Source organism: Musca domestica, unplaced genomic scaffold, assembly GCF_030504385.1.
Source record: "Musca domestica strain aabys unplaced genomic scaffold, Musca_domestica.polishedcontigs.V.1.1 74, whole genome shotgun sequence".
NCBI classification, from domain to species: domain Eukaryota; kingdom Metazoa; phylum Arthropoda; class Insecta; order Diptera; family Muscidae; genus Musca; species Musca domestica.
In genome coordinates, this window is record NW_026712391.1 from 590,140 (window position 1) to 607,881 (window position 17,742).

General features: G+C 36.5%; 2 protein-coding genes across 2 annotated transcripts; one reads left to right on the top strand and one right to left on the bottom strand.

Moving 5' to 3' along the window:
* Positions 1 to 1,041: 1,041 nt before the first annotated feature.
* On the bottom strand, positions 1,042 to 17,644 carry LOC131806361 (mucin-2-like). The gene is made up of 2 exons (XM_059130392.1): positions 17,528 to 17,644; positions 1,042 to 2,319 (listed from the first exon to the last, which is right to left on the bottom strand). The coding sequence occupies exon 2, from the start codon at positions 2,083 to 2,085 to the stop codon at positions 1,042 to 1,044; it is 1,044 nt and encodes a 347-aa protein (XP_058986375.1). The 5' UTR covers positions 2,086 to 2,319; positions 17,528 to 17,644.
* On the top strand, positions 9,471 to 10,329 carry LOC131806379 (putative nuclease HARBI1). The gene is made up of 3 exons (XM_059130415.1): positions 9,471 to 9,553; positions 9,619 to 10,060; positions 10,122 to 10,329. The coding sequence occupies exons 1-3, from the start codon at positions 9,474 to 9,476 to the stop codon at positions 10,287 to 10,289; spliced, it is 690 nt and encodes a 229-aa protein (XP_058986398.1). The 5' UTR covers positions 9,471 to 9,473; the 3' UTR covers positions 10,290 to 10,329.
* Positions 17,645 to 17,742: the final 98 nt, after the last annotated feature.

Genomic DNA, 17,742 nt, shown 5'->3' on the forward strand with positions numbered 1-17,742 from the left:
TATGCACTCTGTAACAACAATATTTGGGGAAATATATCAAATACAGCTCAGAAATACCTTTGCTAAATTTTATCGAGTTGGGTTCAGATTTGGATATAGCTCCCATATATAACTTCGCCCGATTTACCTTTTATTGTGCACCAAACGTCTAATATTTGTCCAAATGGGATGGAATTGGGCCCTTACGACCGAATTGAGTCCAGAAGCTAGTATGTCAAATTTGATGAAGATCGGTTGAGATATAGCTATAGCTCCCATATATACCGTTCATCCGATTTGTTATATTTGTTACTCACAGCCGTAATATGCACACCGTAACAACGATATTCAGGGAGATATATCAAATACAGCTCAGAAATATCTTTGCTAAATTTTATCGAGATCGGTTCCGATTTGGTTATAGCTCCCATATATATATATATTTATCCGATTTCAAATTAATTCTGCACCAAATGGTCAATAAAAGTCCGAATTTAAATGATACAAACGCTTCGGCACATTTAGTCCTTTGAACTTTAAATTATAATTATAATCATAGCGTGTATGATTGAATTCTCCCATAAAAACTTTTAATTGTTATGTGGAGCTCTACTAAATTAGCAAAGTGGTGTAGGGTATCATAAAGTCGATCCCGCCTTTCTTCTAAGTCTTTCTTTACTGGTTACCTTTTCCCAATGGTCATCCCTATGACAATCTGTTACATAAATGGTGAACAACTTTCAAAGGGTCACCTCTTACTAATCACTTATTAACAATACGGTACTATTTTGTACCTTTTGGTACTTTTGTACCCTTAAATTTGTTTTCTTCCAAAAATAACCTAATCAGATCAGAACACTGTTATACAATTGAAGAAAATCCACTCCGTTCGTTTTAAATTTCATTCTTTCTTTTTTTTAATAAAATTAACAGTCGTTTTCTTTATAAACTATTACAACAAGAACAAAAAAAAACATTTAACAACTAAATGGTACATATGCACAAAAACAATAACAACAAAAATATAATCAAACATGACTCTTCCATTTACAGAACGTCAATTCAATGACGATAACGGAAACGTCTCAAATTATCATCGCCTGTTTTGTAATGATAACCATCTTCCCTTAGAACATGGCCGGGCTCGACGGGGGCCACAGGTTGCATTTGTGGCTGTGGCTGTTGTTGCTGGTCATCTTGATTCGCCTCATCGAAAGCAATCATATTTTGCTCTTCCATTTGGGCGATGGCATCAATCATGTCGGACATCTGTTCCTCGCGATAGGCCTGTTGTTGCTGTTGTTCGCGCAACAATTGTTCCTGGTACTCCTGATAGCTGGGCTGGGGCATGGCCTCGGCTGGGGGCATCATTACATCCATGGGTGGAAAATATTGGTTTTCGGGCACAGCATTGGCCGGGGGGAGATAGTGATTCTCGGGAACTTCAGGTGGCAAAAATTGTGACTGAGGCACGGCAACGGGAGGAAGATATTGTTTTTCTGGTTCGCCAGTGGGTGGCAGGTATTGGTTTTCAGGCATACCAGGTGGAAGGTAGTGATTTGTGGGTGGCAGATACTGCTTTTCGGGAGTTTGTGAGGGAGGAAGATATTTGTTCTCAGGGGGAGGTAGATAGTGGTTCTGGGGCATTTGAGGTGGCAGATAGTGATTCTTGGGCATTGCAGTGGGCGGCAAATAAGGATTGCTTGGCATGGCTGTAGTTTCAGCTGCCTCTGTGTTGGTGGTGGTGCTTTCGAAATTCTCTTGCTCCGTGGTGGTGGACATGGCCATTGTACTCATCTGTTCCGTTGTAGTTGTGTCCTCAGTGGTAAAGGTGGTGGTGGTGGTGTCAGGGGTCATGTCAGTTGTTGTAGTGGACATCATTTCTGTTGTTGTTGTAGGCACATCTGTGGTGGTGGTTGTCTCTGGAGCCGTAGTTGTTTCGACGGGTGGCAAATATGTTCTCATGGGCATTTCATATGGCACTTCTTGTTCCCGTGTCTCGACTGTGCTGGGTGGTGGCTGGAGATTTTCAATTTCTTGTGGTGGGGGTGGAGGAGGCAAATAACGGCTCCTCACTTCAGGCGCTGTTTCAATGCGACTGGGCATCGATTGGATGCCATAGATAGGTTGGCCATCCTTGACAATTTCAATTTGTGTCGGCAATTCAATGACTTCATGTTGTTCGATGGTCGTTTCGACACGTTCGTTTGAAGGTCTTTGGTGGCGGGGCTGGTGTTGCTGCTGATGATGCTGATGATTTGGTGGCAAATAACGATTTGTTAAATGGGAAACATCAGCTGTGGCAACAGCAATAATTGCTAATGATACCAGAAGTGTTTTCTGAAAAGAGAGAGGGAGAGAGAGAGAGTGGAGAAAAGAGAAGGAGAGGCATGAGTAAATATTGTTACTGTATAATGGCTAATATTGGGTCAAGGTTAAAGGAGGAGGAGGAAATGAAGTTTTTATTGTTTGATTTTATTGACCTAGAATTGAATGTGACATCAATGGGTGAAAGAGTAGTGCTTGAAATTTGCAATTTTTCATTAGGCGTCTACGGTTAAGATTTGAAGTTGGTTTTGGAAACACGTACTAAACCAGTAAAGAAAGTCTTAAAATGGGGCGGGCCGACTTTGCGATACCCTACACCACTTTACTAATTTAGTTGAGCTCCATATAACAATTACAAGTTTTTATGGGAGAATTCAATCTTACACGCTATGATTATAAGTACAATTTAAAGTTCAAAGGACTAAATATGCCGAAGCATTTGTATCTTTTAAATTCGGACTTGTATTGCCCATTTGGTGCAGAATTAATTTGAAATCGGATAAAGATATATATGGGAGCTATATCTAAATCTGAACCGATCTCGATAAAATTTGGCAAAGATATTTCTGAGCTGTATTTAATATATTTCCCTGAATATCGTTGTTACGGAGTGCATAGTATGGCTGTGGGTAACAAATACAACAAATCGGATGCACAATATATAAGGGAGGTATAGCTATATCTGAACCGATCTTCACCAAATTTGACATACTACAGTGGTTTCTATTTACCTGCATCAACATTAGCTGCGCATTGGCCTTTGCAGACCAAAAACCTTTTGTTATGCCATTTTTTATTTTTTTTATTTGAATTGTATTTAAGTGCCCAATCGATAGCTGCACATTGGACATTCCTGCCTCGAAAATTTGGTAATTTTTTTTTAATTTGGTTACAAAAGTTGTATTTATCTGCACAAGAAAATTTTTGCAAACTCAAAAAAGACACTAAAAACTACCACTTCGTTTTTGTTTTTGTATTCGCAAAAACAATAACAACACAAGAAAAGAGCATGCATTAAAAACATATTCTCGCTTCCTCTCCCACACTAAAATATGGTTATGCTGGATAAAACACCACTGATGCTCAAATGCATACGAATAGAAAATTAAAGATACCTGCACTTTTTGTGCACGTAAGTAAAATTAAAGATACCTGCTTCATTGTGCAGATAAGTGCAATGAAGCTACCTGCATTTTGGGCATTGTTGCACAAGATGTCATGCAATTTTTGATTGTGCAGGTAAGCAAAAAATACTGTAGCTTTTTGACTCAATTCGGTCATTAGTGCCAAATTCCATCCCATTTGGGAAAAATATTAGATGTTTGGTGCACAATAAAAGGTAAATCGGACGAAGTTATATGGGAGCTATTTTCAAATCTGAACCGATCTCGATAAAATTTAGCAAAGGTATTTCTGAGCTGTATTTGATATATTTCCCCAAATATTGTTGTCACAGTGTGCATATTACGGCAGCGGAGGACAAAAATAACAAAGCGGATGCATAATATATATGGGAGCTATAGCTATATCTGAACCGATTTTGATCACATTTGGCATACTTATTTTCAGGTCTAATTTGGTTGTATGTGCAAAAGTCCATACTATTCGGGCTGATATTACACGTTTGGTGCACAATAAAATGCAAATCGGACGAAGATATATATGGGAGCTATATCTAAATTTTGATCGATTATCTCCAATTTCAATAGGGTTCGTCCTTGGGCCAAACAAATGATTTGTGCAAAATTTCATCTGGATCGGGCAATAAATGCGAACTGTACTTTGTTTACAAAAATACATGGACAGACGGACGAACATACATAAATCGACTCAGAATGTGATTCCATGCAGATCATCAAAAGGAACTATGGGTCTATCTCGTTTCCTTTTGCCTGTTACAAACATATGCACAAAGACATAATACCTTGAACACCCTGTGGTGTAGGGTATAACAAGTTAAAAAAAACATTTAGTTCGGCCTGGCCAAACTTTTAATACTCTCCACCTTAGAGTAAAGGAAACATTAGAAAAGAAGTGCCCTTATATGGGGGCTATACCAAATCGTGGACCTACATATGCAATGTTTCGCCAAAGGAGCTAGAACCCATTATGACCTAGAAATACCAATTTTCAGACAAATCCCTGAAAAAATGTGGCAAAAATCATCAAATTACCGAATATCGGGAGGTACCATTATATGAGGGCTATACCAAAGCGTTGATCTATACATATAATGTTTTGCCACACGAACTGGGACCCGTTATGACCTATAAATACCAATTTTCAAACAAATCAGTGAAAAAATGTGGCATAAATCATCAAAATACCGAATATCGGGAGGTACCGTTATATGGGGACTATACCAGAACGTGGACCGATATATCTCATTTTCAATACCAACCATCCTAGACACAATACAAATTGTTCTGCAAAATTTTGGCGCTCTACGTCAAATAATATGGGCTGTACCGTGATTTCAACAGACGGACGGACAGACAGACAGACGGACGGACATCGTTAAATCGACTTAGAATTTTATGCTGATTATAAATATATATACTTTATGGGGTCTACGACGAATATTTAAGGATGTTACAAACGGATGACAAAGTTAATATACCCTCCTTTCCAGGGTGGAGGGTATAATAAGTCAATTTTCGAAAATTTTGTAATTTTGACATAAATTTTAATCAAAATTACAAAATTTCCCATAGTCTACTACAGTATTTGGAGATTTTATAATTTTTTTCACAGTTTTCAAACATTGAATTTTGTGTGATTTCAGCTCGCCTTCTCAGAATATTTCTTTAGATTTTTATTTTATAATAGTTCTATTTCAATTATTTTAAACTTTTCCGACACATTTATGAGCATTATACCTTAAAATGAATGTGAATTTCAAAAATGTTTTTTAATTTTTTTTATTTTTTTTTAAATTAATTTATTATTATTTTTTTAATTTTTATGTGTTCGACGAACGATTCTTGAATGGACTTCAGCCTAAGATAATTTCGCAATTTTTTTCGTTTTTCATTTAAAAAAATATTCTACTCCACTGTTGAATGACTGTAAATACTGCAGCTTAAAATCCATCAAATAATTCTCAATTTTTAACACTTTTTTGCACGCATTTAATTCAATATTCTAATGGTTTTGAGGGATTCACATTAGGTCCATTATTTCACCATAAATTTTCATATAATCTTTCAATTCAACACTTTTTACACTGTAATCCAAATATTTTTTGCCTCAAATTCCTTAGAACTTACCATTTTTATTTATGAAAAAGATTACTTCCGTTTTTTCCGTGTTTAATTTCACTACCACCCGATCGATGCTTCGCGACAAGACAAAAGAAAAGCTCTGTTAATTCGTGGAGTTTGTAATGGGAACTGTTGTCAAATAAAGAACATCGTTGACTATTTATACAATCAAATTAAAAGCCCAGTGAAAAAACAAGTACCTCGTGGTGGTGGTGGCTAAGAAAAGGCCAAACAGAGGCCTTCAGATCTTAAGCATCCATCTAAGCATCTATCGATCGATCGATACACAGGCCAACAAACATCCCCCGTCCGTCATTGACTTTAGATTCGGTTCAAATCGTTGCTTTTTTTCTTCTTCTTCTACTCGTTTCAAGTGGACAAGCACCAAATTTAAACATTCCATTAACACGCCGGACACATATATCGGCCACACAATTTTTTTTTTTTCGAAAAAAAAAAACAGAACAAATTGGCGGAAACAACGCTTAATAAACAATAAAACGATTACAACAACAATCAAAACAAAATCAAATCAAACGAATAATAGAAAATTAAAAGCATACAAATTACAGCTTAGTTTAAGATACTTTAATTGTTGCTGTTGTTGTTGTCGTTTTTTTAAGTCTCCATGTGCATATGAATGCTGCCCGTAAATCACAGCCATAATGAGTTATTAAAAATTGAATATTTTTTTTGAATTGAATTGAATACTTAAAATATTTCTTCTATTTTTGCTTCTATTTCTATTGTCTCTGTTGTTGTTGCTGTTGATTTCAATTGTCAAATGATTTGTGTGTTGTGATCTGGTTAGATGGTTATCAGTCAGTGTGTGTTTCGTTTTGTACCTTTTTTTTCTGTAGACAATTCTCCCACCTCAATTCGCTGAATCATTGGCCCCACTACCCTACTACGGCGATTACTACCAGTTAATTGTTCTTTGATAGTACAGCATAGTTTCGTGTGTGTGTGTGTCTGATGCTTGTGTTTAAGACACTCATTCATTCATAAAAAATATTTGCCTAACACAGTGGGTGATTTTTTATACCCTACACCACAAAGTGGTCAGGGTATTATGTCTTTGTGCATTTGTTTGTAACAGGCAAAAGGAAACGAGATCGACCCATACATCCTTTTGATGATCTGCATAGAATCACATTCTGAGTCGATTTATGCATGTCCGTCCGTCTGTCCATGTATTTTTGTACATAAAGTACAGTTCGCATTTATGGCCCGATCCAGATGAAATTTTGCACAAATCATTTGTTGGGCCCAAGGACGAACCCTATTGAAAATTTAGATATAGCTCCCATATATATGTTCGTCCGATTTGCCTTTTATTGTGCACCAAACGTGTACATACAACCAAATAAGGCCTGAAAATAAGTATACCAAATTTGATCGAAATCGGTTCAGATATAGCTATAGCTCCAATATATGTTGTTCGTCCGATTTGTTATTTTTGTCCTCCGCAGCCGTAATATGCACTTCGTAACAACAATATTTGGGGAAATATAGAAAATACAGCTCAGAAATATCTTTGCCAAATTTTTTCGAGATCGGTTCAGATTTGGATATAGCTCCCATTTATATCTTTATCCGATTTCAAATTAATTGTGCACCAAATGGGCAATACAAGTCCGAATTTAAAAGATATGAATGCTTCGGCATATTTATTACTTTGAATTTTAAATTATAATTATAATCATAGCGTGTATAATTGAATTCTCCCATAAAAACTTTTAATTGTTATGCGCAGCTCTACTAAATTAGCAAAGTGGTGTAGGGTATGATAAAGTCGGCCCCGCCCGATTTTAAGACTTTCTTTACTGTTTTTTTTTTTTTTTGAATTCTGTAAAATTCATTCAAGTTATCTAAGTGATTGACTGATACGCTAGAGACCCCTTCATACAACCGAAGTAAATTTAGGAGAAAACTAATTAAAAAGTATCAGTCGGTCTTTTTCCCACAGAAGTATACCCTCAGCCATTGTTCCATTATTTAAATATATTTTGACTTATGTTATGATTATTACAATTGTTGATCCTCCATGGAGTAGGTTTCAAAAAAATGGGTCAATATTGTCCATTTCGTATCGGAGCTAAATAAATATCGTAAAAGTATTGCGACGTGCTAGGTTGGTAACATCCTTCACTTTATATGAGATATATGACAATTTTTAGAAAATTTTAAAGAGTACGTGAGTTACCAGATATATTCGCCCGAAGTATTGTACCACTTCATCTAATACAGATAAAAATATTGGTATGGACCGAATTACAAGAAAATCGAACATTTATATCCAATTTTTTGCGAAATCATAAACTCCACCTTCATCTCAGGTTTCTGGTTGAGATAAATATTTATATATAGCAAGTTGTAAAGCATCGCTCACTTGTTTCGCAAATTATGATAGACGAAAAGTATTGAAAATTATGAACCTTTGTGGGTAAGGTACCAGAAGGGCTTGGTTGATATCTCTCATCTTCACAGCAGATCTTGTGTTAGCACAAATGTTGTGTGTGTGAAATTTGAAGAGAGTTAGATGCTTATTTCCTTTTTTTAACGTTTTGTTTTTCCAAATCTTGAACCCTATGTGGGGGAGGTACTAGAAGAAATGGTCCGATCTTTACCTTTTTTATAACAGATCTTGTGCTGACAGAAATATTGAGATGTACCAAGTCTGAATGGAAACGGATGTAAAGTTCGCGTTTTATGAGCTTCATGGATATTGAAAATTATGACCCTTCATTGGGGAGGTACTAGAAGGAGTGGACAGATATAACCCATCTTAACAGCAGATCTCGTGTTAGTAGAAATATTGAGGTGTGGAAAATTTGAAGAGAACCGGAGGCTTATTTTATATTTTATGAAATTTTTGGGTTTTCAAAACATTGACCCTTTGTGGGGGACGTACCAGAAGGAATGGTCCGATATCTACCATATTTAAACAGATCTTGTGTTAATGGAAATATGTACCAAGTCTGGATAAAATTGGATGTTAATTTCGCTTTTATGAGCTTCATGTATATCTAAAATTTGGAACCTTTTGTGGGGGAGGTACCTGAAACAGTTGACTGATATATTCCATCTTTACAGAAAGGCCTGGGGTTAATAAAAATATTGTGATGCGTGTAACTAGAAAACAATCGGACTTTTAACATTTTATAAGTGTTATAATTACTTAAAATTTTGACCATTTGGGGGAGGTACTTGTTGGAGTGTACCGATATTATCCTAGTACTGCTGCAAATATTAGGATTTTCGAAGTTGGAGAAAAATCGGATTATCCTTCTTTTTCTGTGCAGTAAAATAATTTTTTTTTTGAAAATTTCTCCGTGTGGACCGATATTGCCCCCGAACCGAACTCGATCTAGATAATAATCTAGCTATGTACCAAGTTTGGACCCAATTGGATACTCTCTTCGAGAGTTATTGTACGCAACAGCCAGCCAGCAAACAGACGGACATTGCTTGATCGACTCCAAATGTCCTGGATTTGGTACAAAGAGACCTAGGGTCTAAAACCGTTATTTCAATGAGACACCTTTTTACGTATATATACCCTCTCTAGCTATACGCAGAGGGTATAAAAAATTAGTTCTCCCTATTTAAAAGTAGGGGAAAAAAACAATTGACTTTGGGATTAGGACCATTTTCATATTCAGCATGGAGGGTATATTAATAGCCTGTTCACAGAACTTTTGTGTAAGGCAGACAAACAATTGCTACCCAGACAATAAAGTTTTTATTTTAGTTCATTTACTTTTTTCGTCTGGGAAAAAAGCTCTTTTACTTATTGCCCTTCTGTCAAAAATTTGTTTATGTTTCCAAAAAGAAAATTTGTTTATATTTTTTAAAAATGATTGCCTCCGTTGGTTTTGGACTTTCCATTTTAAATAAAGTATGAATAGGGGTGACGGAAATATCAATCTTTTTCGTCAATTGCTCGATGCCACAAACGTATTGGAACTTCCAGAAGAAAGGTAAGTGTTTGGATGGATCCAGGAAAGCGGATGAAATGGACCATAACTTTTGTTGTTTGTTTCAGATTTATTGCCAATTTTCGAGTAAGTAAGGATGTGTTTTTGATGCTGTTGGGTGAAATGGAGCCACAAATGAAACGGAATACCAGGAGCAGCAGTGTTCCACCAATCGTAAAAGTTTCAACATTTTTAAAATTTTTGGCAAGTGGTGGCTACCAATTTTGTGTTGGAAATGAGAGTGTCTCATATATGTCAAAGGCCAAAGTTTCGGAGGTGGTAAGCGAATGCTTGAACATTGTGGAGCAGCACATATGTGCTAAATGGATTCGTTTACAAAAAACATTAGGTGAGGAAGACGAATGTAAACAAAGCTTTTTCAACAGCGCTGGTGTACCAGGAGTTGTAGGATGCATAGACGGCTCCCATGTTCGAATAAAGTCCCCTGGGCAACAACAACAGCATTTATATTATTACCGTAAAGGTTACTACAGCATAAATGTAATGGTGGTAAGTTTTTTTCAAAGCTATGTAATGAAAATATGCTATTAATTTGTATTATTCATTACAGATATGCGATCATAATATGGTAATAAATTACGTAGATGCTAGACATCCAGGTGCAAATCACGATGCATTTGTGTGGGACCAGAGCGATGCACATGATCATTTTAAAAATAATTTTATTCGAGGCAAGAGGAATACATGGCTGTTAGGTATTTATAGTTGCCTTTTTTAATACACACATACACCAAAATAAATTCTTTCCTAAAATTCACTTGAAGGGGACTCTGTATACAAACTTCAGCCCTATATGACGGAATCCTTCAAATGCCACCGAAAGGAACTACAACAAGAAACATTCAAAAACTCGAAATGTTGTAGAACGGTGTTTTGGTGTTCTAAAGAATAGGTTTAGGTGCATCATAGGATCGAGAGGGTTGCATTACAGTCCCGCCAAAGCAACACAAATTATAAACACGTGTTGTGCTTTGCACAACATATGTATATTTTATAAGAACCATTTGTTACCAAGTGATGCTATGTTCCAAAATGAAAATGAAGATTTAGGTAGTTTTTCCTCTGGCGATGAAACGGCAGCTATTACAATTAGAGACGAAATAGCTTTAAATCTGTTAAATTAAATAGTTAAAAATAATTAAATAAATAAACAGAAATAATAAAATGTAATTAAGCTCTTTTTTTATTAAAATTAAATTAATAGGGAAACAATAAAATTGATTAGTTGATTAAAAAATGTCTTAACACAATTATTTTCATTCAGTTTTTAAAAATGTTGCAAGACATGTTGAATGCCTTGGAGAGAATTGGCCAGCGAGTTGAGTGTTTTTGTTTGCACCTTCATCTCTTCTACCAAAGCATTATTCTGCTCCAATTGTAATTTTAAAAGTTTTATTTCTGCCCCTTGTTCTTTTTCTGCGATCTTTCGTTTCTGTTGGTTTTTGCAAAGGTTTGCTTTCGGCATAACTTTGATAGGGGTTGATGTCGCTTGTGCTGTATTTGAATATTGGTCTGAAGTTGTGGGAGTAACAACAGCAACGATAGTTGAAGGTTTGGGTGGCGTAAGTTCCAAAACAAGAGGCTCTTTCCTATTTGTACCGAAGGTTATTCCATCAGGTGATGCGGCTTTTGATAGCTGGCATATCCTATCGATATCCCTTTCGATATCTGTCAACGAATTTTGATAGGAAGGTCCTCCGCCTGTGCCTTTCATTTGCTTTATATTTTCAGTTATTTTGGCCTTCGTTCTACATTTCATATCTGCCCATATCTAAAACCTAAGCGTTTTAAATACTGTTGTAAAACAAATGGCTGTTAGTGTACCCTTTTCCAATCAGATTCACTTCGCATTGGAGGTCCAACCGAATTTATTTTTTGTGCCACAACATCCCATTTGGATTCAATTTCGACTTTCGACTTCCCAAATATCGGGCTTGAAGTTGCTAGCTCTGGGAATTCGTCAATAGATTCCCCCAAGATCCGAAACTGACCAGGAGTTGTTTTTTTAATTCTAAAAGATTGAAATTTCCTTATAAATTAATGTTTAAATACTTACATTTTTTTAGTATAAATATCCATTTTACACCCAATATCTTCAATTTTTAAAACTTTTGTGAATAGATTGGTATTTTTTGATTGCCTACTTTGACATTTCGTTTGTTTGTGTTGGAGTTTGGTGAACCAAAAATTGCCTATTGAAAAAAGCTCTTTTTGTTTACTTACATACAAAAACCAAAAATTCTAATCGTCTGCCATTTGCCGAGCAATTGGAAGAAAAATAAGTTTGCTGAACAGGCTATAAATTTCTAATTCCGTTTGTAAAACCCCGAAATGCAGGATGTGATGAAAAACTGCTACCAACTTCAGACTGCTGTCATTTCTAAGCCATTCGTCCGACAGCTGTTAAAATTATTCCAGCGACAGCTCATTATATTGTTTACACGCGTAAAAAAGCATTTTGGTGAGAATTTTCCAGAAAAAAGTAATTTGTGATGAAATTCAAGCGTGATAGAGTGATTTCTTTATATTTGGTTGGAAAACCGCAAGTGGCTATCGTTAGAGCATTCCAGCATTTAAATGTGAATAAGTCTTTTGTGTCTCGTACCATTGCTTGTTACCGTGATACTGGTAGCGTAGCCCGACGTCAAGGAAGTGGACGGAAGAAAATATGAGGTTCCTCGATTCATTTCAAGTATCACCAAAATCTCCGGATACCAATCCGTTGGACTATTGTGTCAGGAATATTTTGGAAATCAAGGTTGGCACTAAAAAATACCAAAGTGTCGATCACCTTAAGCAAGCGCTGTGATGGTTTCATTGGCCGGTTAAAGGCCATAATTCGTGGCAAAGGTGACCGATTCGAACAAATTTTTGACCACACATGGTATCCATATATTCAGCATAGAATTATGTGTCGATTTACCGATGCCCGTCCGACTATTTGCCTGTTCGTCTGTAGAAATCACTCTAGCTTCCGAACGAGGTGAAGTATTTTGATAAAATTTTACTCACATGTGTGTTAGGTTTGCAGGACTTTTGACATATAATATAGGCTATATATCTCCACGTTATGCTATATCCACAATATAACTACCGAAAGATTCAAGGTTTTTGTTTGGGGTGTTTACGTCACAATTTGAACCCTATTTTGCTGTAAATTGGCAGCATGTGTTCCCATTATTTAAGAAACATCCTTGCATATAGCCCCCATACAACTGTACCTCCAGATATTCGGTATTTTGATGATTTGTGTCGCATTTCTCACGGGAAATGTTTCGAAATTGGATCTTAAAGTTCCTAATGGGTACTACAGCCTATAATGGAAAATTCCTCATGCAGGTCAACGTCTTCGTGATAAATCATTTTGTGGAATATTTTATCTTGGTACGATCACGTTTAAAGGGTGGTTTTAAACATTTTCGCTTGAGGGCAAAATATTCCCTGAATATTTAGAATGCACGAATATCTAGAATGCACGGATTCCGAGGAATCTTAATGCGAAAATTTATAAAAGTGTTGGAAAGGGGAACTTGCCCCCTCTATTTAGGTACCTTTTCGATGTAAACTTTCAAAACGCCGATTTTCCTCGTGATTATTTTTTAGTTGCACAGAGTTATAATTATAGGCCCAGATCTTTTTAAAGCTATAATATAAATGAACCCCTGATTCCATTCGATTTGGCTGAACATTTTTTTTCATTTCTCCGGGGGTGGAAAACCTCCCGACAGATGGTATTTTATGTAAGCATAATGTAAAGTATGCACAATGAGGAAAATTTTGACTTAGATTGATTTCGATTTGATCATTCACCACCAATATGATCTTATTTTTACAACCCTCCCTCAACAAAACCAACTTTTCACAAAATCTCCCACTGTGCAGCAATGAAACAATTGTTAACATCGCAGTTGTTATTTGAACACAATGATAAGTGTGTCTTCGATGTTTTTGCACATAAATGGTTTTCTTGATCGCTCCGTTAATGTCAGCATTTAATTCGTGTTTGTCAATTATTTTTTACCTCTTGGACAAGTGTCGGAATATTCAAATGATGTTGCTATTAAATATTATTATTTATTACTAAGCGGTTTTTGGTGTGCTAAGCCAGCAAAACAACTTATCATTGGGAATGCCCTACAATTGGTGAGGTTAGGACAAAGTTCACTTCTAGTTCTTCAATTTGAAACGCGTTGATGTAGGTTGTGAGGTTCTTCTTCGAGCACTTGAAAAAATGACATGTCAATGACATCTCAGAATTAATTGTCGAAACATAGCAATGTCGATAGTTATAAGTGGATGTTTACTGGGGAATATTTTTGTAAGAATGAGAATTAGGGTTATGTGAGAATTTAAAAAAAAAACCTTAAGAGTTAAAAAAATTTAATAAATAAAAATTTTTGCCACGTTATAGACAGACCTTTGAAATGCCTAGCCCTGTGTAGTATTTTTATGTTTTTACCGTATAATACGGTCTATGACAGACATTAGAAAAAAGTTAAAATCCTTAATTTTAAAATCGTTGCAGCATTTCACCAATAATTTTGATAAATCGAAACAGAAGTAATTACACTGTGCGGCAAAATTCAAAATTTTCAATAAATATGGCGAAAATTCAGCAGATTATTAAAGTAGAGCTAAAAAAAGAAAACAAGTGTATCGACAAGTATACATCGCACAGCAACCTAAATAGACGGGGTCAAGTTCCTCTCTCTTCCACACTTTTGGAAATTTTCCGATTAGATTCTTCGGAATCCGTGCATTTAAGATATATACAGGGTGAGCTGAAAAACTGCAACCAACTTCAGACTGCTGTCATTTCTAAGCCACTCGTCCGACAGCTGTTAAAATTATTCCAATGACAGCTCATTGCATACTTTACAAGCGTACACAAGCAATTTGGCGAAATTTTTCAAGAAAAAAATTATTCGTGATGAAGTTCAAGCGTGATAGTGTGATCTCTTTATATTTGGCTGTAAAACCACAAGTGGCTATCGTTAGAGCACTCCAGAATTTAAATGTGAATAAATCTTTTGTGTCTCGTACCATCGCTCATTACCGTGATACTGGTGGCGTAGCCCGACGTCAAGGAAGTGGACGGAAGAAAACAGAAACATCAGCAGAAATGGTTCGAAAAGTGAAGAAGCGAATTGATCGAAACCCGCGTCGCAGTGGCCGAAAAATGGTTCATTAGCTGAACATATCGCAATATTCCATTCGGCAAATATTGAAAAATGAGATCGGGGTAAAGCCATTGAAATTCCAAAAACTCCAAGAACTTACACCGCAACAGAAAGAAAATAGACTCAAAAGAGCTAAAGAGTTGCTTCGCTTGGCCGAAAGTGGTGAACTGCCGAATTTGGTTTTCTCCGTCTCCGGTGACAAAACATTCGTTGTCCAGTTGTTTGATAATCGTGTTTACTTGCCAAAGAGGTCAACTGAAAATGTGCACCTTCGGTTGGCCACCAGAACTCAAGTGCCGGCCATGGTGATGGTGTGGGCCGCTATAACAGCCGATGGTCGCTCTCCGCTCGTATTAATCGACCGTGACATCAGAATAAATGCCGAATATTATCGCGAAAATATTCTGGAGGGTGTATTAAAGCCTTGGGATGACAAATATTTTGGCCGCAGTCCTTGGACATTCCAACAAGGCTCAGCACCGTCACACTCAGCACGCGCCACCCTAGAATGGTCACAAAATGAGGTTACTCGCTTCATTCCAGCGCACAATGTCCACTAAAATCTCCGGATACCAATCCGTTGGACTCTTGAGTATTTTGGAAAGCAGGGTTGGCACTAAAACATACCAAAGTGTCGATCAACTCAAGCAAGCGTTTCGCTGGGAATTGGCCAAAATACCACAGAGCAACATTCGGGCAGCGTGTGGCGGTTTCATTGACCGTTCGAAGGCCATAATTCGTGTCAAAGGTGACCAATTCAAAAAAATCTAAAAAATCTACAAAATAAGGTCCCTCGCTTCATTTCAAGCGTACAATGGCCACCAAAATCTCCGGATACCAATCCGTTGGACTATTGTGTTTAGAGTATTTTTGAGAGCAAGGTTGGCACTAAAAAATACCAAAGTGTCGATCACCTCAAGCAAGCGCTTCGCCGGGATTGGGCCAAAATACCGCAGAGCAACATTCGGGCAGCGTGTGACGGTTTCATTGGCCGTTTGAAGGCCATAATTCGTGCCAAAGGTGACCAATTCGAACCAATCTAAACTTATTCTAAAATTTTCCGATATTTTTTGCTTTTATTCAATGAAATTTAAAAAAAAAAATAAAAATTATGGCGTTTGACTTTGTTGCAGTTTTTTATCTCATCCTGCAGATACCTGATGCAAATGTCCACTTTTCCAAAAATTTGCACATATCTCATATAAAGTATAGAGAGTAGACAATATAGTACAAATATGGCACGTTGTAATATTTATATCAGATTTAGGTCGAATTGGATAATATTGGCCAATTGGCTTCCGAATCTCCGCCATAAAAGGGTCAACGTTTAGAATAATCATAACTCAAGGCTGGGGGTATACATCTATCCGACTGATAGTGTATATAACCTATTTGAATACATTTTGTAAAGACGTTCGTTTTACGGTTGATACAATTATTGCAAAGTTCAAAATTTGGCAAAAATCGGTAGATACCTCACGCAAATGTCCAAAAATTTTCACATATCTCATATAAAGTATAGGAAGTATAAGATATAGTCCAAGTATCGCACTTTGTAATATTTATATCAGACTTAGGTCAGATACGAATTGGAAATTACTGGCCAACTGCTTCCGAACCTCCCCCATAAAAGAGTCAACGTTTAGAATAATCATAACTCAATGCTGGGGGTATACATCTATTCGACTGATACTATATAACCTGTTTTAATACATTCTTTAAGGACTTTCGTTCTACGGTTGATAAAATTATTGCAAAGTTAAAAATTTGGCCAAAATCGGGAGCTCTCTTGGAAGGCCATTCTGCCAGCCAAAAAGACTGCCAGTCACATCTGTATAAACTTCAAATGGACTTCTTGTCCATTTGGAGGTCTATTAAAATCAGAGCACATATTTGCTCGCACGGCAGCGATTCGTTCTCGCGAGAGGAAATGTTAGAAGTGAGTTTCTCACTTCACTCGAATTCGAGTGAGCTTTTTGGGAGGTATGATTGAAATCTCAAAATATCAGCGAATTCCCCTAAGGACCCTCAAGTAATGTCCACGACCTGTGAGGAAATCATATTTTCCAAATGTTTGACTGTAGGGCATAAAAATGTCGCTGTGTATTTCCTACCATGACCAAGTAAATGTTCTGAATTTGGTGGTATTGGAATGTTCAAGTGTTCAATAAGTAGTTTAAATTTTATTTTGAAGTGAATAATGGCCATAACAAATTTTGATGGACAACAAACTTCAGCTGATTGTCATGGGGGTATTTTCCTGATTCTTCTCAATGGTCTGTCGCCTTCTTGGGGTTTTATTAAAAATCATTTAACGGTGAACTGCGTAAGTGATACATTGCGATTTAGGCTATATCATTGACATGTGTGTATGTCCGTTCATTGTTTCATCTTGGAATTGGAGTAGCACCAGCAACCACAAGAAGAACAGCAACACTAGCAGATGTGGTGCTTAAGGCAAGGTTGCCGCAAAAAAAAAAAAAATTGGCGGTCATCATTAGCAGTTCACAAATTGGACATCCGTAAAAAAATACAACTGAGCTTTGTGACTCAATTGTTCGGCAAAATAAACAAAAAAAAATGCGACGGATTTTAATTCAATTTGCCAAAAATATCGGCAAAATCAAGGTAATATTGGCACTATGTGTGTGTGTGTGTAAATTTGATTTATTTACAATTAATTTGTGTTTTTTTTTTTTTTTTTTGAAGTACACTTCATGGTAGTGATGTTTTTTTTGTTTCGGGTCATTAAAACGCGATTGAACGAATGATTTACTTCGATTTCGTTTGATACGATTTGTTTGACTTGCTCGACATTTAGATTTGTATGACAAATGGCTATAAAAACACTTGGAAACTGCTGCCGCCAGAAATAATTTGTCTCTTGTCGAGGGCTGACTGACTGGCCGACTGATTGTGTGGTGTGTTTGTTATTTGTTTATCCATTGAATTATGGGTAGCTGAAATGGCTAAATCAACATCAACTGCATG